This window comes from Trachurus japonicus, chromosome 9 (assembly GCF_045865225.1).
Source record: "Trachurus japonicus isolate A0001 chromosome 9, Traja_1.0".
Lineage (NCBI taxonomy): Eukaryota > Metazoa > Chordata > Actinopteri > Carangiformes > Carangidae > Trachurus > Trachurus japonicus.
Genome location: NC_140915.1, coordinates 15,195,790 through 15,216,991, shown reverse-complemented (window position 1 = coordinate 15,216,991; position 21,202 = coordinate 15,195,790). Strand labels below are relative to the sequence as shown.

Sequence of the window (21,202 nt, the reverse complement as noted above, 5' to 3'; positions counted from 1 at the left end):
AGCTTGCGAGTTTTGCATTCTGGCTCAGCTCACCACTGGACTCTTGCCACTTTTTTGCCATAATTATGTTTCATATCGTGTAATCAGAGAAAACTGATAGGATACTTAGGAGCACCATGGGAACAGACATGGAGGCATCTTAAATCCTTGGGCTTGTTCTGGCAGGTGTCTTTGAAGCCACTGTATTCACTCAGAAGCAGCTTGCATATCTGAAATGAATCCAAACATGTAAATTTCAGCCCTTTCCTTATAATGAGATGTTTTTCTCAGACTGCAAGTCATAATTGTGACAAGATTAAGTTCTCCATGTTTTTTTTTCTTCTTCAGTGAATGTGGTTCTTCTGCTTCTGTAAAAGTAGAAGGTAATGTTTCACTACTTGTTGATAGGGGTGGACGTATTCTACAAAACAGTCTCCAGTCCTGTTGATGCAACAAGGTCCGTTTACGCTACAGAAAAGACACTGCATGGGCAAACAAAGTCTGCAGGACACTGTTTCTCACCTTACGCAATCTGCACACTTGATGGTGGTAGCCTCTGAACACACACTGGACCCACCATCCATTCTTGCAGGATTGGATTTTTCTGATACCCCTAATATAAAATAAAAATAAAAAAAAAGATTAAAAATAAAAACCTCTAACACATTTTACTCAGTAATGGAAAAAGGGTTCAACTGGCATTCATTCCCCATTGGTCAAATGACTCTGTTGGGTATTTATGGGTCCAGTTCTGGCTTTGATGTAAACACAACACCTTCATAAACATGCTATCACGAGTTGAGTGCAAGTCAGGAGCACTGGCACATTTCCCAGACACCAAATATAGCTCATGGTATAAATGCATTTTGATTTATGTATTTTGTAATTTGGACAACTTTCCTCACCAGTGAGCATAGCAGCAAAATGTATGATCTTTTAACCATTACATCAACAAATATGGTTAGCCCACAAAATTAGAGGTTTGGTGGTCTATGTTAAAAGGGTGGCTTGGAATGGAGTCAAATTCATGTGTCATTGCCCCAGCCCACCACTGGTGCTAATTTCACTCTTTTGATAAGATCTGTTTTACCAGTTTCCACCACACACCACTAGAAGTTCACTCTTGTGTAAGGTCTGAAAGGCAAGCTGCCAGTGGAAAAGAGGTCAATAGTAATAGTTTGTTTTTTAAACGGAAATTTGTTTACCTGAAGTAGGCCTATGTTATAGGCCTTTTATGCTTTTTATTGCATCGCTTAGAAAGAGCCATTCAGAGAGCCTCCTCTCTTATGATTTGCTGTCATGTTGTAGGCCTAAATAGAGCTCAAGAGAGAAGGATGAGAGACCCAATTAGATTTAGATAGATTCCTGGTTATCAAAACCAATAATAGATCTTGCTAGCAATCAACACTTTAAATAAAATAGCTACTGCTTAATAGTGACCTTTAACAGCTAAACATAGGCTAAATTAATATTGTAAATGTTGTGATAAACAAGGCAATATAAACAGCAGTGTGACTATCAGGCTCATAGGCTGTGTAGCTATAGGCTATTATAAAACTGAGCTTTTTTGTTTTTGTTTTTTTATTTGATGACTGACAGGATTTGAAGTCATGGCCTAAAATGATGCAGAAAGGACCTAACTGTAGTTAAAAAAAAACAAAACAAAACAAAAAACAGAATTTATACATCTATTTGATTATCTTTTCAAATAATCATACATACGTTTTTAGTGAATTGTAAATGTCTAATGTTTTTGTAGCCTAGTTTTTCTGATTTTCATACGGTGTAGCCTAGTGTTTGAATGGAGTGGCCTATTTCTATTTTTTTAGAGGGTAAGTTAACTGTGGTGTGTGTCAGTGTATTTTGAAGTCGCTGACGTTGCATTCAGTGTAGGCTACTAACTTGAAGTTATTCAGGTTGCCTCGGTCTCTACCTGCTGGATAACTTCGGTAGCACATTTACACACACACACACACGGCGCCATATTAGACAGACATTATATAGCTGCTGCGGACGAAGTCAAGGCAAAGCAGGCAGGCAGAGGGGAGCGCAGTCCTCCTGGATGACAAGGGTTTCCCGGGCCGCAGCAGTCTGTCTGTCTGTCTGTCTGTCTGTCCGTCCGCGCTGAGCTACACTCGGGGTGGGTGGGTGGTCGACTCGGTCACTCCTATATATATGGTTGTTGACAACAACAAGTAAGTGAACCACAAACATCTCGGGCCAGTGTCCGTCCGAGCCGAGCCGAGCCGAGGCGTCCTGTTTTCGTCGTCGTCGTCGTCGTCGTCGAGCCTGCTGTGCTGCTAACCAACTCGCCGGCAGACATGACTTCCTTGACTCAGCGGAGCTCCGGCCTTGTGCAGAGGCGGACCACCGCCGACAAAGAGCGTCCGTCCGGCGGCGAGGAGGACGACGAGCCCCGGCGCGGAGACGAGCAGCCGGACGACGACGACAGCGGCGACTCCAAAGAAACACGTCTGACCCTGATGGAGGAGGTGTTGTTGTTGGGACTGAAAGACCGAGAGGTAATGTCACAAGCATGTAAAATATATATATATGAATATATATAATAATAATACAGAGGTTGGTTATATCTGAACGCCCGGAGACGAAGCTAACGTGTTAGCTTTATTTTCCCCCAAGATAACGTTAGCATTGCTGTTAGCTGTTAGCTGTGGCTAACAACAATAAAGGGAGCTAACGCGGTTGTTCAAACGACTTCTGGAAGGAAATTGTTAACATTGAGGAAACAAATAGTCTTTAATATGATCAACTGTGGTCGTTTAATCAGATAGTGTCCCATGACAGACGGTATTTGAACTGTCTTTACATGTGTAAGTTAAGCTAATAGGGGTAACGTTATAGAGCAGGCATGTCCAAACTATTCCTCAAAGGGCCGGTGTGGCTGCAGGGGTTTTGTTACAACCAAGCAGCAGCAGCAGCAGCAGCAGCACAACACACTAGATTTGACTTATTTAATCAACTGATCTCAGTCTTCAGAGAGTTGATTGGTCAAACTGTGTGCTCTTATTTGGTTGAGACAAAAACCAGCAGCCACACGGCCCTTTGAGGAATAGTTTTTGACATGCCTGGTATAGAGAAAACGATGTACCAGGGTTAAGTGTAATGCAAACAGATGGTTAATCATCTATAAGTAACAAGAACTGTTCAATAATAGTGGATTTAATCTGCTGCTGTGGGGTCATTCTGTAATGTGACCTGTTCACTGATTAAACCACAGACACATAAAGGCACACTTCTTTGTCAGTACAGTACACACACACACACCGATTGTAACATTACTGTTTTTCTCTCTGTGGAGGTAATTAGCCTGTGGGGGGTTTGCTGACACGGATCAAAAAACACAACCTCTAATAAACTCTTGGACAAACCTAGTATTTGCATACCGGTATTTATCGCAACAGTCAAATGTCAACAAGTTGAATCAAAACAACTGTGCAAGTCATTTACACAAGATGTGAAACCAGTGTGTGACAAGTGGTTTTAAATGAAGTGTTCATGTGTCGGTTTCAACAAGTGTAGAAATAGATACCCCACAACAGACATTCATAAATCTATTGCAACAAGCTTGCTGCTCATTCGTGACAAAACTACCCCTGCATACCATATTAAGCACTACTAGTATAGAACTTCAGAGATACAGTAATTGCTGAGACTGACTCTTGTTTTCCTGTCAGTATCAAGGCTGCATCCGTCTTGATGTTTAGCTTTTCAAGTTACGAATTAATGGGCATGGCATTTATGTTTAATGAGTGGTATGATGCCAAAATTGATTACACATTTAAAGATGATTACTGTTGTAGTTGCCATAATGGAAACCCAGTAGTAGAGATCTGGTGCCACATTTTCTATACCACTGTGTTTAAAACCATTTGTGACTAGGTGTTTTTTAGTTTTGCATATTTACACTGGCCATGTTGACCATCAGCAGGTCCTCTGTTGTTATTACATGGTAGCTTTCTGACAAACCTCTCCCCTGATGCAGGGCTACACCTCCTTCTGGAACGACTGCATCTCATCGGGGCTGCGAGGGTGCATGCTGATTGAACTGGCCCTGCGAGGCCGCCTCCAGCTGGAGGCGTGTGGCATGAGGAGGAAAGGTCTGCTGGCCAGGAAGGTGGGACATGTGTTTCTGCTTGTACTGCGTAAATACTATGGTTACTTTCAAAGTAGTATCCAAAACTGTTTTTCTTTGTTTTGTTATTTTCATTTTACTGCCACACTTGATAGTGTGTAGGAAAGTGTGAATGAGGGAGACATTTAGGATACAACCATGACCAATTCCAACAGACTCATAACAACAACAACAACCTCTACACACCATAACCCGCATCTCCTCCATATTCCCTTATCATTAAAAGTCTCTTTCTTTTATTTTCATAAAATATCAACAGATGATTAATAAACAACACAGATTGTGCATTTAGTAAAAAATGCGCTGCAGCTTTTCCACTGTGAGGATTCAATCTGAATATCTTTTTTTTTTTTACTGTTGGCTGAACAAAATTAGACATTTTAAGATGTCAGCCGGGGCTTTTGGGTAACTGATGGGCATTTGTCACCTCATCACTCATTTTTATAGCCGCACACACAATTTATCTTGTTTGTCTTTTGATATGCATTTGATTTAAGTGTCAGCAGCTTTAGTGTCTGGCGTGTGACAGTGGAATCCAGTCAGTGATGTGAGCAGGGCCTTGGTACATTATTTTCAGCAGCCGTCTGATGACGATCACACATTGTAACCGCCTGTCATCGCTCTGAATGAACTCCGCAGGTCATTTGTAAGTCGGATGCTCCAACAGGTGATGTGCTGCTGGACGAAGCGCTGAAACACATCAAAGACACGCAGCCGCCGGAGACGGTGCAGAGCTGGATTGAACTGCTCAGCGGTGAGTTCATCGGCCTTATCGGCTCACAGTCTCGTTCTGGTGCTAACTCTGTGAGGAGACCTGTGACAGAACAGAGCCTCGCTTCCTCCTTCTGCTTGTACCCAGCTTCACTTTGAGCTTTACATGACATAGCGTATGTCTGCAGCAATAGCACGCATAGACCTTTGTATCTATATGTAAATAGTTTGCACTGAATCTTGAGAAACATAAAGAGGATTTAAAAACAACGGCTTTTGTTTGAGGTGCACTAAATAAAAAGGCTTCGTACCCCTTGACGTGGACAGAAGACTGAAAGAAAAGCAGACGATATCACTTTTCTGCAGGTCTCGGCTTGTTTAAACGTGCTCCGATTGGCTTATTGCCTTATCGCCCACCCCTACGTTTCACCTCTCCCGTCATCACATCCTCCTCTGAGGCCTCTGCCCTGCTGTCTGCCTTGCTGTCTGCTCTGTGTCCCACCTCAGTCAAACACCAGCACAGAGCAGAGACAGGCAAAGAGGAGAGGCTGCTGCAGCATGAAGGAACACAAAAACCCTGTTTCTGCTTCTGCTAATCTTACTGATCTCTTTAGGTACAGATAAAATACCTCTGCTCTCTTATGCATTTGGAACTAGCTTCTCTAAGAACTATAGGAAATATTTTACATATTCACACATTTATTAAAGGGACAACGAGGAGTTTCTATTTGGTTATAAAAAAGTCTCACGTTAATGTGGATGAATCTCCGCTACCCACACTTGTTAATGGGCCCATTTTCGATAAATATATCGTTTTGTCTCTATCGTTATTTTTTTTATTATTAGTTGTGGCGGCCAGCGTTTCTTTACTTTCGGTTTCGCGGCGAGTCATGAGAATAACGCTGCCGAATCGCCGTTTATGGTCAGAACTACGACGGTATCTGATTGTCTTCGAACCTCTGACTTTAATTCTTGATGAATGAAAACATGAGTCTGTCTTGTGCCGGTCAAAGAATTTCACGGTGCGTGCGGAGGCTCCTAAATGTAGTGTGAAAACGCTTTGCTTTTCCAAAACTCCTCGTTGTCCCTTTAAGTCAAAATCTCTAAATGCAGTGCCCTGTTGTTTCTTACCTTGTTATTTCTAAAAGAGCACGTCTCCTTGTTGCGATGCACTAACTGATGATGTTTTTATCGGCCCGTGTTCAGGAGAGACGTGGAACCCCCTGAAGCTTCACTATCAGCTGAGGAACGTGCGCGAGCGGCTGGCCAAAAACCTGGTGGAGAAAGGCGTCCTCACCACTGAGAAGCAGAACTTCTTGCTCTTTGACATGACCACGCATCCTCTGACCAACAACAACATCAAGCAGCGCCTCATCAAGAAGGTCCAGGAGGCCGTACTGGACAAGTGGGTGAACGACCCCCATCGAATGGACAAGCGGCTGCTCGCTCTCATCTTCTTAGCCCATTCCTCCGACGTCCTGGAAAATGCCTTCGCCCCGCTGCTAGACGACCAATACGACCTGGCCATGAAGAGAGTGCGGCTGCTGCTGGAGCTGGAGCCCGAGGGGGAGAGCATGAAAACCAACACCAACGAGCTGTTATGGGCCGTGGTGGCCGCCTTCACCAAATGAGGCTACCGTACTTTGCAAAAAAAAGAGGACAGCGAGCAGTTGCGGCATTCAAGTGGCATTGTACGTTGGGATGGAAATCACAGAACTGACCCCAACATGGTGACTCGACTGACTTACAGTTTTACCCCCCTGCCTGGACTTTTGGAATGGGCTGCCCTCTTTCCTCGTTGCCCCCGGCCCACCTCATCCTCCTCATCCTCCCAGATAACTGCCCTTGTTGATCCTTCATACCCCTCCTCCTCCTCCCGCCCCTCCTCCCTCTTCATATGTCATTTATGTGTTCACTTTTGCTAAAAAAAAAAAAAGAAATAATGATGATGATAATAATATGGAACTTTGAAAGAAAGAAGTGGGAGTCGATGATGTTGGTGGAGCTGAAATCAAAATGATTGATTGATTCATATCCTCTTTTTGTTTTCTATCTGGTAAATCTTTATATCTGTAACAGTTAGAGGTACAGAGTGTACGGCAGGCAGAACCGACTTGGAGTTTCCCACCCTGACACACCTGAATACAGTAACCATTGTGATGTGGACATCTTGTATGTGGTGGCGGTGGTGGCGGTGGTGGTGCTTTCAAGGATGTGATGTATTCATTGACTGGGAGGCAGATCCTTAAAGCAGAAGTAAGCGATCCGGTCGTTTTGGCTAACTTCTTGTCAGCCGATGGAGTTAGCAGTCCCCGCCCTCGTCCCTACGTCACCACATTCACGCGCATCCCTTGGCTGCACACACAGAGAGGACTGCCCCTTTATGCTGTTCTCTCTCTCCTAATTGGATAAAGGTTGTAGGATACAAGGAAAGTTTTCTCCACGGCTCAGAGCAGAGCAGAGTGACTGACAGACCCGTGTTTCAGACCAAACACTCTATGTAAGTGATTGCTGTCGGAAGATATAACTATTTAAGACTTATATTAACACAACAATTCTGCTTACTTCTGCTTTAAGTCTGAGTCTGTTGGTGCCTCTGAATCCATCCCATCCCTCCCTCCATCACATACACCTGCTTATCCTGTGCAGGGAGAGGGGTCACACCGATGCAGCTCATTCACCAGAAGGAGGGGTCCAACAACCACATGTTAACCACAGGCTGATAACCGTTGGCACTTGGAGGCAGTTTAGAGCGTATGGGTCACCTGACCTGTAATCGACGCAAAGGATGATGATTTTCTTAAACGCCTCCACTCCACCTGAACGTTTGTGGTAGATGGTTAAACAAAAAGTCAAAGTCTAACAGATGCATGGAAGCTATAAACAGTTCCAGGTGGATGGATTGCTGACTTGTATGACTTTATTATCAGTTACTTAGACCTCATCTCCATTTAATGTTTAACATGAGTGGAACACAGACGGCGGACATCATGAGACGCACACCGACACGTACAGGTGATAGTTATGATGGTGAAGGAAAAATAAATGATGCTAACTATAAATAGATAACTAGAATATAGTGAGTAAAGCCCTGGTTATACTGGTATACTTCAGTAAAGCTCCTGGGAATCAAGCAAACGCTAGCAAAACGCTCTGCTCTGTCCAACCCTCCCTCTCCCTCTGCTCCGAGCTAACTACCCTTCAAAACAGCCACAGTGGCGTCTTCCAGCACTTAATGCTAGCTTGAAGCCTCGGTGAGCTCCCGCCCCCTCTGACTTTGGCCTTTTCTCATTGGATTTATGGTGAAGCTCCCTCAGAAACTTTTAGGAGGGAATAACTGTGCTGCTGCCAGGCTGTTCAATGAGGCAGGCAGCACATTTACACACTAACGCAGCTGAAACAAGCTCCAAAGCATAAATTAAATAAATGAATTTTAGGTTGAACTACCCAAAATCACTATATATTAAATTCCTGATTTTAATTCACATCAAAACATTTTTGATGGAGGACCCAGACTGGGGTGATATTGCCTGTGTGTGATTTGGCTGTTGAGGATTAAAACTGAGATTTAGTGGTGGAAACAGAAACAGGAAAGCAGAGCCAGTCGGTGCCAGCTAAACTTTGTGAGCTACAGTTGTTGAAATCTAATCAAAATTGAGGTAATTGATGGTGCTTAACACAGCAGTGAGGCATTTATGAGGATTTTCTCCTCAGCTTTTCCAAGTCTGGGTCAGTTTAGAGACAAAAAGTCTTACAGCAGATATAAACAAAAAAATGTAGAACAGCGAATTCCAAAACACATTACCGTGTCTCGTACCTTATTATAACATAGAGAACATGCAGAGACTAAACAAGATGTGTTTAAACGGAGCATTGGACCAATGCTTGCTCAAACCCTGTCCCATTAAACTCACAATATATAAATCTGGTAGCTACAGCTAGGTTTGCAGTTTCCCCAGCTCCCTGTCCGTCTGCCTCAGTTCCAGACCTGTCATTGTGCCTGAAGCACAGAGACAAAACACTTGCTGTTCAAGTGTATTTCCTCAAGATAAATCCACTGCATCTAAAGAAATCTGTGTGCGATCAGAAGAACCAGAAGACGGGCTCACATTCCAGATGTTGATGTATATACTTGTGTATTTGTATCAGGCACAAATTCACACTGTCACCTCTGCAGAACCGTGGCTCATCAGCTGCACTGTCTTTCACATGTTGGACATTGTGCTCAAACATTCAACGAAGCCTTGTCACTATGAACCTCGCTCTTAATTTCATATTGCCTCAATTTTCTGAATTTTATTTTCGCATTTGTTCAAATGTTCTTTGCTTTAACACAGATTTTTTGCTAACGAAGCTCATGGATCTTTGTGAAAGACGTTGCTCATTACGGAGCGCCTCCTTCAGGTGCTGTATGTAGCAGAGAGCTGGGAGAGATTAGATGGTGACTGTGGGGAGAGAGAAGAGGTGGGCAACAGTTTTATGCATCACCTCATATTGTGGACTAAATATGAAAGATTATATGTTATCTAAATAAAGGGACCTCTAATCTGTGTACTTTCTTTGACCCTGGAAAATAAACCAAGAGCTTGGAAGTGCCTGATCATACAACTGATTTAAATTTTTTATTTGATTTGAAACTCACAAAACTTGAACCAAGCTTTTTTTTTTTTTTTGACTCGGCTTAGTTGTTGCATGTTTCCGTTTAGTTTTATTTTATTAACTCATTAAATCTCAGTTTTTAACACGTGAAACTCAAGATAAGTGACTGCATTTTCACCAGCTTCACTCTGACAGTGGAGTTTGTTTTTAATATTAAATGTGCTGTATGTACATATTTGTTGTTGCAGGCTTCTCCACATCTGGACCAATGATCATCCTCCGTAGTTTCGTTAAAAGGGTACTGAGATTTAATTTCATATGTTTAGTACAAGAAAGAGTTGGGTGAGTACACCAAGTTTGTCACTTGTAATATACTACATATAGAGGGTAACACGAGATCAAAACACAGAATGTGAACAACTAGCTGCTGCTGTGACACAGGTGAACTAAACTCAGTCTAGACAACAAAGATGAGATGTGCTTTTTTGTTTTTTTATTTCTGATTTTATATACATATAAAAGGACACATCTATACAAATAAATAATATAAAATAATTATTTGTATTTTATACAAGTGTGTCCCCTTCTCTCAGAGGAGCAATGGTGGCAAAAGCTGGTCCAGGGAGAAACACTCAGGGTCTGACAGATGTGAAGAAGGGGAGAGAAGAGTGGAGGACCGGTGAGGTGGACGCCTCCATCAGAGCTGTCTCCACTGGTGTCCTACACGTCCTCTTGGCTTCCTGTGTGACCTCTGGTTCAAAATCTGCAACAACAAACCAGAGATTCAGAACAAACTCTTCAAACCAGAGGCTGCCTCTTCAACCTGCAACATTTTGATCCTGACATGAAAAATAACACAATTCAGTTTGAGCTGCAGAGTAAAGAAAAGGAGGTTCTGAAACTGATCCACAGAAATATTGTCTCACCCTCAGCTGTAGCAGGAGCCTTTCTTCTCACCGCTTTCTTCATTTTGCCCTACACGAAAACAAACACGAGAGTTTCATCCAACACGATCGACAAACAACAAACTCAGTGGCTGTGTTGTATCGTCCAGTGTTTCTATCAACATGTAGAAGTCGTATGTGAGTATATACAGTGCACATACGTAGTTATCACTATAGGACCATTCTGGATGACGGAGGATGTGGAGCAGCTTCTCGTAATCTGCTTTCCTATAGTATTCGTCCCTCTGCTCCTTTGACATAGACTTCCACTGTGGACACACAACAACAAACTGTCAATAGGCCTACATAGTGACACACAACTACTGTACATGCAGCTGCAGACCGACTATAGTGCACAGACACAAGCATGGAAACATATGAAGAGACTCTGCAATGCAAACTCCACCACAGTGTGTTTGTGTCATAAAATGCTGGAGATACTAGACTGGTTCTCTGGTCACATGACAACAAGTTCACATTGGTTTCTTTAAAATGACTGTGCGGGTTTTTGAAGTTTTGTCTTCAGCACTGATTAATGCAGGAAATCTTTGACCACACTGTAATGAAGTGTGTGTGTGTGACACTGAGCGTCTCAAACACTCGGACTAAACACACTCACCTTCTGTCCAAGGGCGGTGTTCACTGCCACAGCGTACTTGATGTTCAATTCTGCAGCAACATTTGAACTTTGCTCCCTCCTGAAAATCATGAAGGCGTTGAGCGGCTTCTTGACGTGCGGTCGCCCGTCGTCCTCTTGCCTCTCAGGTTTTTGCGTTCTATGGGAAACAGTGAAAACAGAAGAGCATGATGAAGCACCACTGAGGGAAACTGTGAGGAAAACAACCAACAGAAGTGGACGAGGATCTGGGTGGACAAGTTAGTTAGAGACAGGAGAGTGTTGATGAGCTCTGTCACAGATCTGGAGCCAGTCAGTGTGCAACGTACTGAGGCTTGGAGCGGGTGACTGGAGGAGCAGCAGGGGGGACAAGTGGGACTCCTGGAAGTCCGTACACCTTCACTCCGTTCCTATGTGAACAACACCAGATACACACATTAGAGAAGAGAGAGAGTGTGTGTGTGTGTGTGTGTGTGTGTGTGTGTGTGTGTGTGTGTGTGTGTGTGTGTGTGTGTGTGTGTTTGCTGTTTCTTACAGTTCTCCCACAGGAACCATCTTCTCCATGGTGGTTTCAGAGAGCCTCGGTCCCTGCACTGGAGGAGCAGCAGGAGGAACAGCTGGGACTCCAGGAGGACGGTACACCACTTCTCCATTCCTACATGAACAACACCAGACACACACATTAGATCAGAGAGAAAGTGTGTTTGCAGATGAAGACAGAGGCTCACTGATGTGCACACCTGTGTGTGTGTGTGTGTGTTTGTGTTATGTATCTGATACTTACAGTACTCCAACGGGAAGCATGGTTTCAGGAAGCCTCATCACTGACATGTTGGGATACTGGAAAAGCAAACAGCACAGGTGATTAGACAAACCGCATCATCATCATCTACATCCTACTACACCTACAAGATGTAGCTATATCTAAGCTACATTCACCTGCAAACTGGAGCTTTTTGACTCATTAAAGTTGTTTTGTGGACTCGAAACCTCTGTACAAACATTCACAACAATTCCAGAGACTATTTAATTCAAACCTCACCAGTGGCTGTTACCGTTAATACTGTATAAGAGATGATCTTTTAGTTAAGAGACTGCTGTCAGACTGTGAAGTCTGCCTCACAATGACTCAAATCACACAGAGAGAATCTAATTAACGTGCAGTTCAATTTAACCTGACACCCTCTTCTAAAAATGTGTCATTTTGAACTGAAACAGCATAAAGTCAGGTTTGACAGTGACTGGTCCTTCAGGTGTCACGGTGATCTGTCTGCTCCAACAGTGAAGAAGCTTCACAGTGTGTTTGTGGTGAACCAGGGTCTTACCTGGGCTGTAGCAGCACTGGTTGAAGCTGCAACTCCTGGGACGATGTGCTGAGGCAGCTGATTTGGCAGAAACTGTAAGGTGAGAGGAGGTTATGAATTATTATGATTAACTGGCAGTCAATAAGGATATTGATAAACAGCCTCTGTTAGTCTGAGATTAAAATAAAACTTCTGCTCTCCTTCTGTTTCCTGAAGCTTCCTCCATTAGTAACTAACTCATCTTTTTGATACAAGTGTTGATACAGTTCTTATGAATCTATCGTCTCTAACCTACACTTGGTGTCTTACCTGTTTCTGGCTGTACACTTTAGTTCGCTGTATCACAGTCGACTCTCTTTGTGTTTTCAGTGGGACACAGGGAGCAGCGTGAACATTGTGGCCAGAGCTGTGTGGAGCTGCTGCATCAGGGGTTTCAGAGAGCCTCGGTCCCTGCACTGGAGGAGCAGCAGGAGGAACAGGTGGGACCCTGGGAAGTCCAAACACCACTTCTCCATTCCTACATGAACAACACCAGACACACACATTAGATAAGAGAAAAAATGTGTTTGCAGATGAAGACAGAGGCTCAGACTCAGACTTTGTGCACACAAGTGAAAATGTGTGTGTTTTTGCGTGTACGCATTCGTGCGTTTGCAGTTATGTATCTGTTACTTACAGTTCTCCAACGGGAAGCATGGTCTCCCTCATGGTTTCAGGGAGCCTCATCACTGGTATGTTGTGATACTGGAAACACAAGCACAAACAGTACAGGTGATTAGACAAACTGCATCATCATCATCATCAGTTTTTTTGTCTTATTGACCCATTAAAGTTGTTTTGTGGACTCAAACCCTCTGTACAAACATTCACAATAACTCCATGACTATTTATTTCAAACCTCAGCAGTGGCTGTTTCAGTTACTACTGTATAAGAGATGATCTTTTAGTTAAGAGACTGCTGCTGTCAGACTGTGAAGTCTGCCTCACAATGACTCACAACACACAGAGAGAATCTAATTAACGTGCAGTTCAATTTAACCTGACACCCTCTTCTAAAATGTGTCATTTTCTCATTGGTGTCTTACCTGTTTCTGGCTGTATACTTGAGCTCGCTGTATCACAGTCAACTCACTCCATGTTTCCAGGGGGATGATGGGAGCAGCCTGAACATTGAGACCAAAGCTGTGTGGAGCTGGAAAGAATCTAAGATTTTCTCCGTCTACTGATGGAGGTTGGATGGAGCTGTATGGAGCTGCTCCATCAGGGGTAAATCCAAAATACTGTCTGTGTACTGACTGAGGTTGGGGGGAGAACCACATCTCAGCAGGGAGAGTGGGAGCAGGCAGCAGGGGGGGAGGGTAGGGTGTATCTCCCATCACCATGTCATCTACCATGGCCTTCACTCGATCAATAACCTCATTCCAATTCATCTTCTGGATGACTTGATCGAATTCTGCATTGAGATCCATGAAGTTGATGTGATGTCGTCACTGTGGTTCTCTCTGATAATGAACCTGTAACATTATCAGGAAGCTGCTTTTCAGACGTTTTATAGGGAAGGACATGAAGTTGTAACAGTACCAAGTAACCTACAATTTACTCCTTCACTACATTTCAGAGGGAAATAATGTTTATTTTCCTTCACTACATCCACCTCACAGCTTAATTTACCACTGACTTTGAAGATTAATACTTTATTTAGCTTATTTAACAGATGGCCAGCTTTTAAATATGATGCAGTTTTAAAATTTTAACTATCCAGCAACATAAAAAAAAAATTTGGTTTCACCTCAACAGCATTTAGATACAACTTACATGTTGTAATCCCATAATGTAATGTATATTGATAACAGAGACATAACACTTTTAAGCTCTTTTGCACATGAAACATTCAAAATGTACTAAAATATACTTTATTTCATAGTTTTTATTTCCACTTAAGTAAAGGATCTGATGCATCTTCATAGGGTCATGGGTATAACTAGATTATCCATCACCTAATGAGTTTCTAGCTACTTTGCTCAACATTTTTTTTGAATTATGATGAATTCTGACTTTGCTAAAATCCTTGTAATTTCAGTACTTACGTGCTGCGTTCACTGATGCTCTGGTTATCTGAAAATGAAAACTCTCGATGTTTTCCCGTCTCTAGTTGTATCTGAGGAACTCTGGGCAGTCAACAGGTGAACGGAACCAACGGAATCTCTCATTGTGTGTCGTGTTCCATAGTATGACATCATCACTGATTAATCTAAACATTCTATTCAAGTATACTCTGGATTCGGATTCTACACCTCTGTGTTCGCAAGCAAGCAGCAAAGCAGCCATGTCTCACGGATGGGGATACGGACCGACTAACGGACCTGACAAATGGGCGAAGGACTACCCTGTAGCCGACGGACCCCGGCAGTCCCCCATCGACGTCATCCCCGAGGAGGCCCAGTACGACTCCTCCCTGAAGGCTCTGGAGCTCAAGTACGACCCTTCCAACGCCAAGGGCATCCAGAACAATGGACACTCGTTCCAGGTGGACTTTGTGGACGACGGGGACACCTCCACTCTGACCGGAGGACCTATTTCTGGAACTTATCGTCTGAAACAATTTCATTTCCACTGGGGAGCCAGTGACGACAGAGGCTCTGAGCACACCGTCAACGGCATCAAGTTCCCCTGTGAGCTCCACCTGGTGCACTGGAACACTAAGTACCCCAGCTTTGGAGAGGCAGCCAGCCAGCCTGATGGACTCGCTGTGGTCGGGGTCTTCCTCGAGATTGGTGATGCCAACCCCAGACTTCAGAAGCTTCTGGATGCCCTGGATGCCATTAAGACCAAGGGAAAGCAGTCCACCTTTGACAACTTTGACGCAAAGACTCTTCTCCCTGGTTCTCTGGATTATTGGACCTACGATGGCTCTCTGACCACACCCCCTCTGCTGGAGAGTGTCACCTGGATTGTCCTCAAGGAGCCAATCAGTGTTAGCCCTGCGCAGATGGCCAAGTTCCGCAGCCTCCTGTTCACCGGAGACGGAGAAGCTGAATGCTGCATGGTGGACAACTACAGACCTCCTCAGCCTCTGAAGGGCCGTCGGGTCCGCGCCTCCTTCAAATAAACCCTGCTTCACCTTCAAAAAATAAAAAATAACAAAAAAAACATTTAACTACTCTGTGCGGCTCAGATAGAATCACATTACTGCCTCAATAATAGCCAACACGATTTACTGATGTCTTCTTTACATACTCCAGGAATCCTTTGCTGGAGGCTGCATTGTGATGCTTGAATGGAGTCTTTAAACAAGTCATCCAATTTTTGTTACCTTTGACATGTTTCATAAGATTTATATATATATATATATATATATATATATATATATACTGTATATATTGCTCTAATATTTATATATTACATCTATTGAATTACATCATATATATCATACATATACATATAGGCCTATATCATACATTTATATTGAATTACATCTTTGTGGGTGTCTTCTGTAAGCTAAACTGTGATAAAATATATTTATAACTGTTGAAAGAAATACATTGAATAATTTAGATTAAAAACTTTTCTTTTATTGATTTCATCAACGTAGTACAAATTTTAAATAGATGCTATACAACAAAGTAGCCCAGTTAGTATCCCCACCACATTAAACTGCTACAACATCATGAAATTTAACTTTGAACAGACCAGTTGGAATTTTTCATGAACAAATATTAACATTTAGTGGGAAAAAAATGAAAAGAAATAAAACAAACACAAGAAGAGATGACTTGAGGAATGAAGGATAATAACAGAAAACAAGATGTAATGTATCATTATCTAAGACATATAAAATTAAGTTAAAGAAGCGTCAAGTGGTCAATCTGTGTCATAATCTACAAAATCTGATTAAAAAAATTGTTTTTTTACAACTGTAGAAGACATAAATACAAAAGTGGAACTTCATACATCATCTTAGTGCATTCATGTGTCGACTCATTCAATTCCCTTGACTTTCAGTTCGTCCTGAACACGACTCAGATAGTCAGGGTCTGGATATCCATAGCTGAAAACACAATGACAGAGATTCAGTGAATTCATATGGACACACTTTTAGTCTGACTTATTAGGTACTATGTAAAGAGTCCTTACTGAGTTGGTCCTCCATGTGTGGACGTTTTGTGGTGAATATCATTCCATGTGACCGTGTTGTTCCTGCCGCTGGTGGTTGACCGACCCACGGTGAAGATGAGTTTCTGATCGAAGGCTCGTCTCAGCAGTCCGACGATCCTTCTGCCCTCTGGGGAGTCTGGGAAATAGGCTGTACGGGACACACCTTCATACGGCTGACCAGGGTTAGGATGCTCCTCCTGCACACACACACACACACACACACACACACACACACACACACACACACACAGTCAAACTCTGTCTGCTTCATGATGTTCTGCACAGCTGGATGTTATTGTGGGATTTCAAGTGGCTGGGACCACAGATTGTGCGTTTATGTGTGGGAATTGAAGACAACAAAATGTGACAATTTTGTAATTTTAAAATCATGTATAGGCCTGTTCCAATTATTACATAATCACCTGATTGCAATTATTTGAACTGCAATTATTTTGCATAATCGTTAATATAATTTCCCTTCATCTGTATAAAAACAGCTGGAAGAAACTGACAGAAATGTCATATTTACATCACTATTTCCCCTGTCGTTTTCCACCGTTTGAGGTTGGGTTTAGTTGCAAAGCCAATAAATGGCTCTTCCTATTCCTACTCATAAGATGTATGTGTATTACTAAATTATGTTTAGGCTTATATGACAATAGTGGCATAAAATAATCAGAAAAAGACAATTAAACCATAAATTGCAATTATTTGTATGGCAATTAATCATCAACTAAACTTTCATGATTGTGACCGCCCTATTTGTAATAGTAACATCTTTGCTTTCAATGGCCCTTAAAATGAGCTGGGGAAAAATAAAAAAACTTGTTGTTGCTGCTTAAAATGAAAATAGATCATTGTATTGATGTAGAGGCTTACCTTTTGTGTGCCACTTGGAATGTAGTAATTGACAGTTATTGTTCCATATTCCTTGTATCCAGGAAGAGGTGTATTACTTTTGGTGACAGTCATCTGACCTCCATCGGGCTGCGTCCCTGTCAACGTGCCGTATAACTGTCCACAGGTCGGGCACACGGGCTTGTAGTCGAAAGCTCTCTTCAGGCAGTCTTTGCAGAAGGAGTGTTTACACCGCAGTGTCGTCTTCTCTGTCTTGACTATTAGTTCCATACAGATCGGACATGTTTCATCCTCAGGATCTTTGCTGTGTGTTGGTGCAGGGCTCATTGTTCTGCTGCTGCTTGCTGGACCTTTGTTCACTGGGCTCTTGCTTGGACTCGGTGTATTACGTGAAAGATACTCTTCTAATTTAGCAATGTGCATAAAAGGCCCAGTCACTTTTACCTCATTCTCGTTTTGGCTGTTTTTTTTAAAGAGGAGACGTGGAAACCTCCTGTGCAGGTCTTGGTGGTCCTGTGGTCTGACACGGAGCGATGTGACCTGCAGGTCAGACGCCGTTCTCTGGTAGAAGGAGATGAACCTCTGTCTTGCAAAGTCAAGGTGAACAGGATTCATGGAAACATGCTTTGGTCTGAAAGTCAGCTGAGCTTTGACATCCGGGTTTTTACGTGCTGTTCTGAGGTCAGGCTGTATTTCAATGATAAAACCATCGTTGTCAATTTTGTCAAGTTCTTTTGGACATTTCTTCTGAATGTAGTTCATGACGACCCAGGACACATCTACAGATCTGACACTGTGTTGATGACGGGTTTGTCCATGTGTGTCAGGACTGAGCTGGTGGTCCAGCGCCGACAGTCTGCTCCGAAGACGCTCCACATCCTCATAGGTTCCTCTCACCTTGTAGCAGGACCCTTTTTTTGTAGTGTTGAAAGACTGAAGAACTTCAGCTAATCTCACCTTGTCTTTGAAACCAGCTTCATCAATGGTGGCAGTGATGTCTGTGATGAACTGCAAAAACATATGACAGCATTAGATTGCCACCTCCATCTAGTGTGGAAGTTGACCTGTAACTGAGTACTGGAACATCTTAAAGGGACAACAAGGAGTTTCTATTTGGTTATAAAAAAGTCTCATATTAATGTGGATGAATCAGCTACCCACACTTGTTAATGGGCCCATTTTCGATAAATATATCGTTTTGTCTATATCGTTATTTTGTTATTATTAGTGGTGGCGGAAATGCTGGTCGAGCGGACCAGCGTTTTTTGCTTTCGGTTTTGCGGCGAGTTATGAGAATAACGCCGCAGAATCGCCGTTTATGGTCGGAACTACAACGGTATGTGATCGTCTTTGAACCTCTGACTTTAATTCTTGATGAATGAAAACATGAGTCTGTCTTGCGCCGGTCAAAGAATTTCACGGTGCGCGCGGAGGCTCATAAATGTAGTGTGAAAACGCTTCGCTTTTCCAAAACTCCTCGTTGTCCCTTTAACAGGTCTGAGGGGATTAGTTTCAAGTTTCAATACTTTATTGCCATGTCAACAACATTGTTGATTGGGATTTGTTTCAGTGGGCTTCACACACTGACATAAAAACACAACATACACCCAATACGGTACATGATAAAATCAGAATAAAGAGCACCAAAGTAATAAATAGATAATCAATAAATATGGCACATTAAAACAATACCCTGCCCCTCTAAATGGACCATGGTATTTAAAATAGTATTTCTGGGGTGTTGAGAAGTCTGACAGTTTGTGGATATGTGCTGTTCTGTAGATTCAAAATAAAATAAGTTATCCACATAAGAATGACCAAAACCAGCTTGATCTATGCTCTATATTGTTTAGCAGGTTGTGTTCTTACACTCAAACCAGAGAGATCTGTTTTATGGTAACGCTCCATGTCATTGGTCGCCTGTCAATGATGTCTTATTTTGGAAAAATACATTCAATTAGAAAGAATAAATGAAAGATAGAGGAAACTGGTCGTTTTTACAGGTTGGATGGCCATAGCCTGTAGTGTATCTTTATAATTGGTCACAGTGTATAAAATCTAGCATGAATGTTTACTGTCACCATTGTATCAGGTGCTGGTTTAGTTGCTGACCTAGAAACTTTTAATTTCAACTGCCAAATGTAGCCTACAGTATTTCTTGCTCTTTTTGTTTCCACCTGTTGCTGACAAAATGAGGGGGCGTGGTTAACTCGCAGATTCAAATAGGAAAGAAATGTGTAGTATTTGAAAATAAAGGTCTCCAAAAATCAATATATGTGGAATTGCAAAATAGGAGTCCCTTGAAATAAAAGAATAGTCATATATTTACAGATTTACGAGTTAAAGATCTGTTACAGATCTAATCCTATACACGATGGACAACACCGACTGTAGAGCGCGTGTGAAACTCGTCCACTTTATTGACGTGCTTTTATTTTGAAGGGTAACCGTCCAAACCGGATGTTTATTTAAGTTACCAAAGCAGCGCATTTTTGTGGAAAAAATATCCACGGAAGAGTTTGTTTCAGCAACTAAATTAAACATTAAAAGGTAAAATAACAGCCCAGGTCTGGTCTAGACTAGGACTACTCGTGGCAGCAGTTTCACAGATAAACAGAAAACTGGATAAAACTCGACCTTCACGGTTTTTTAAGTTGCTCTCCCTCACCTCCCACAGCTCAACTACCCTCAGTTTGACAAACTATGTTAAAAGTAAACGCACTTTGTCGTGATAAACCCACCTCTGTGATGCACAGTTTCCCTCCAGATGCAGACATACCGCTTGCTTGGACTCACCGTTGATCCGTCTACTGTAAGTTTCACTTTCAGCTGCAGAGTAGCTATCCTATCAGTCCATCATGTGTCTATAGCGCCCTCAGTCGGCCACTGGGGGAACAACAACAACCAACATCAAAATCATCTGAGTTGTTCTGAATGAATGCGTGTGTATGTTTGGGATATTGAGAGTAAAGATAATGTTAAAAAAAACAAACAAAAAAAAACACCATAAAAGATGTTTCAATAGTCAGCCTGGCCTCAGCGGTTGCCTTTGTGATTTTACCTGCTTAGTCTTTACATTTTTTGTATTTTATCACAAGTGAAGGTATGATGGGAAATTGGGAGAGAAAATGGGGGAACAGACACCCAATAAATGGGTCTAAACTGGGGATGTTGTGCACAAGGGCCACAGCTCATATGTAGTAGTAGTAGTAGTAGCTAAACCTTTATTTTACCAGGCAAGAATTGCTAAGAATACATTCTTATTAAGGCAATGGCCTGGTAGGAGGTGAAATACCTCCTAAGGGGCAAGGGAGAGGGGGAGTATAACATTAAAATATTATAGACAATAAAAGCACATATAGTGACACAAAAGAAGGAAGAAATAGAGTCAATAGGCCAACATAACACAATGACATACCACAAAATGACAGATAATTTGACGTACAGTGACATACAACAAGTTATGTAAGGACAGAGATACTACATGTGAAAACAGTTACTAGACAACCATAAAAGAGACAGTAACAAAATAACAGCAGTATGGGACGTGCTTTAACCACTCACTCCAAGTAAGCTGGTTTGTTGTGGGTACGGGGTTCCTCTTGTGCAACAATATATTGTATTTTGTTTCATTATGAGGAAGTGTAATGAAAGTTAAGAGTATGGTTGACCTGCAACTTAATATATCAGCTGCATAGCTCAGTGGGTAATGTCATTGATTGACTTTGGATTGAGAGGCTATACGGTTTCCCAGTCAGGGCAATGTGGCCTTATGGCTATAGGTTGTTTTTTTTGCCTGGGTCAACAAAAGAAGAGTTTATTCTTCGGCCTGGCCACTGCACTGACTCTCTTCTGAGGTGGGAGACTGAAAAAGAAGAAGAAG

General features: G+C 42.3%; 3 protein-coding genes and 1 pseudogene across 6 annotated transcripts; 2 read left to right on the top strand and 2 right to left on the bottom strand.

Moving 5' to 3' along the window:
• Positions 1-2,278: 2,278 nt before the first annotated feature.
• On the top strand, positions 2,279-9,451 carry golph3a (golgi phosphoprotein 3a). Its single transcript, XM_085786140.1, has 5 exons — positions 2,279-2,501; positions 3,983-4,114; positions 4,772-4,886; positions 6,050-7,099; positions 7,427-9,451. Exons 1-4 carry the CDS (start codon positions 2,301-2,303, stop codon positions 6,472-6,474), a joined length of 873 nt encoding a protein of 290 aa, XP_085642266.1. The 5' UTR covers positions 2,279-2,300; the 3' UTR covers positions 6,475-7,099; positions 7,427-9,451.
• Positions 9,452-9,989: 538 nt separating this feature from the next.
• On the bottom strand, positions 9,990-14,430 carry LOC146981165 (uncharacterized). Of its 2 annotated transcripts, XM_085788134.1 has the most exons (10): positions 14,394-14,430; positions 13,392-13,820; positions 12,328-12,399; positions 11,787-11,842; positions 11,538-11,657; positions 11,332-11,412; positions 11,006-11,162; positions 10,548-10,655; positions 10,369-10,417; positions 9,990-10,205 (listed from the first exon to the last, which is right to left on the bottom strand). In XM_085788134.1, exons 2-10 carry the CDS (start codon positions 13,773-13,775, stop codon positions 10,075-10,077), a joined length of 1,158 nt encoding a protein of 385 aa, XP_085644260.1. In that variant the 5' UTR covers positions 13,776-13,820; positions 14,394-14,430; the 3' UTR covers positions 9,990-10,074. The 2 variants fall into 2 exon arrangements, with proteins under 2 accessions (XP_085644260.1, XP_085644261.1); XM_085788135.1 differs by lacking the exons at positions 11,787-11,842; positions 12,328-12,399 and adding an exon at positions 12,983-13,050 and having other exon boundaries at positions 9,994-10,205.
• A 160-nt stretch (positions 14,431-14,590) lies between these two features.
• On the top strand, positions 14,591-15,434 carry LOC146981164 (carbonic anhydrase pseudogene; annotated as a pseudogene). Its single transcript, XR_015036568.1, has one exon. The product of XR_015036568.1 is annotated as a carbonic anhydrase pseudogene (transcript).
• Positions 15,435-15,825: 391 nt separating this feature from the next.
• On the bottom strand, positions 15,826-20,158 carry LOC146981163 (E3 ubiquitin-protein ligase DTX3). Of its 2 annotated transcripts, none has more exons than XM_085788133.1 (4): positions 20,061-20,158; positions 17,341-18,327; positions 16,441-16,658; positions 15,826-16,354 (listed from the first exon to the last, which is right to left on the bottom strand). In XM_085788133.1, exons 1-4 carry the CDS (start codon positions 20,094-20,096, stop codon positions 16,285-16,287), a joined length of 1,311 nt encoding a protein of 436 aa, XP_085644259.1. In that variant the 5' UTR covers positions 20,097-20,158; the 3' UTR covers positions 15,826-16,284. The 2 variants fall into 2 exon arrangements, with proteins under 2 accessions (XP_085644259.1, XP_085644257.1); XM_085788131.1 differs by having other exon boundaries at positions 16,145-16,354; positions 18,217-18,327.
• Between the last annotated feature and the right edge of the window lie 1,044 nt (positions 20,159-21,202).

What these genes read in the sequence shown, in the direction of transcription:
- golph3a (XM_085786140.1), top strand. Translation starts at nt 2,301, where the DNA reads ATGACTTCCTTGACTCAGCGGAGCTCCGGCCTTGTGCAGAGGCGGACC. An exon ending in TGGGACTGAAAGACCGAGAG is followed by an intron (nt 2,502 to 3,982) that starts GTAATGTCACAA and finishes CCCCTGATGCAG; the next exon opens with GGCTACACCTCCTTCTGGAA. An exon ending in AAGGTCTGCTGGCCAGGAAG is followed by an intron (nt 4,115 to 4,771) that starts GTGGGACATGTG and finishes TGAACTCCGCAG; the next exon opens with GTCATTTGTAAGTCGGATGC.
- LOC146981163 (XM_085788133.1), bottom strand. Translation starts at nt 20,096, where the DNA reads ATGTCTGCATCTGGAGGGAAACTGTGCATCACAGAG. An exon ending in GGAAACTGTGCATCACAGAG is followed by an intron (nt 18,328 to 20,060) that starts GTGGGTTTATCA and finishes ATGTTTTTGCAG; the next exon opens with TTCATCACAGACATCACTGC. An exon ending in TTCCAAGTGGCACACAAAAG is followed by an intron (nt 16,659 to 17,340) that starts GTAAGCCTCTAC and finishes GTGTGTGTGCAG; the next exon opens with GAGGAGCATCCTAACCCTGG.
- LOC146981165 (XM_085788134.1), bottom strand. Translation starts at nt 13,775, where the DNA reads ATGGATCTCAATGCAGAATTCGATCAAGTCATCCAGAAGATGAATTGG. An exon ending in ATGGTTCCTGTGGGAGAACT is followed by an intron (nt 11,413 to 11,537) that starts GTAAGAAACAGC and finishes TTGTTCACATAG; the next exon opens with GAACGGAGTGAAGGTGTACG. An exon ending in GGCTCCTGCTACAGCTGAGG is followed by an intron (nt 10,206 to 10,368) that starts GTGAGACAATAT and finishes TTGTTGTTGCAG; the next exon opens with ATTTTGAACCAGAGGTCACA.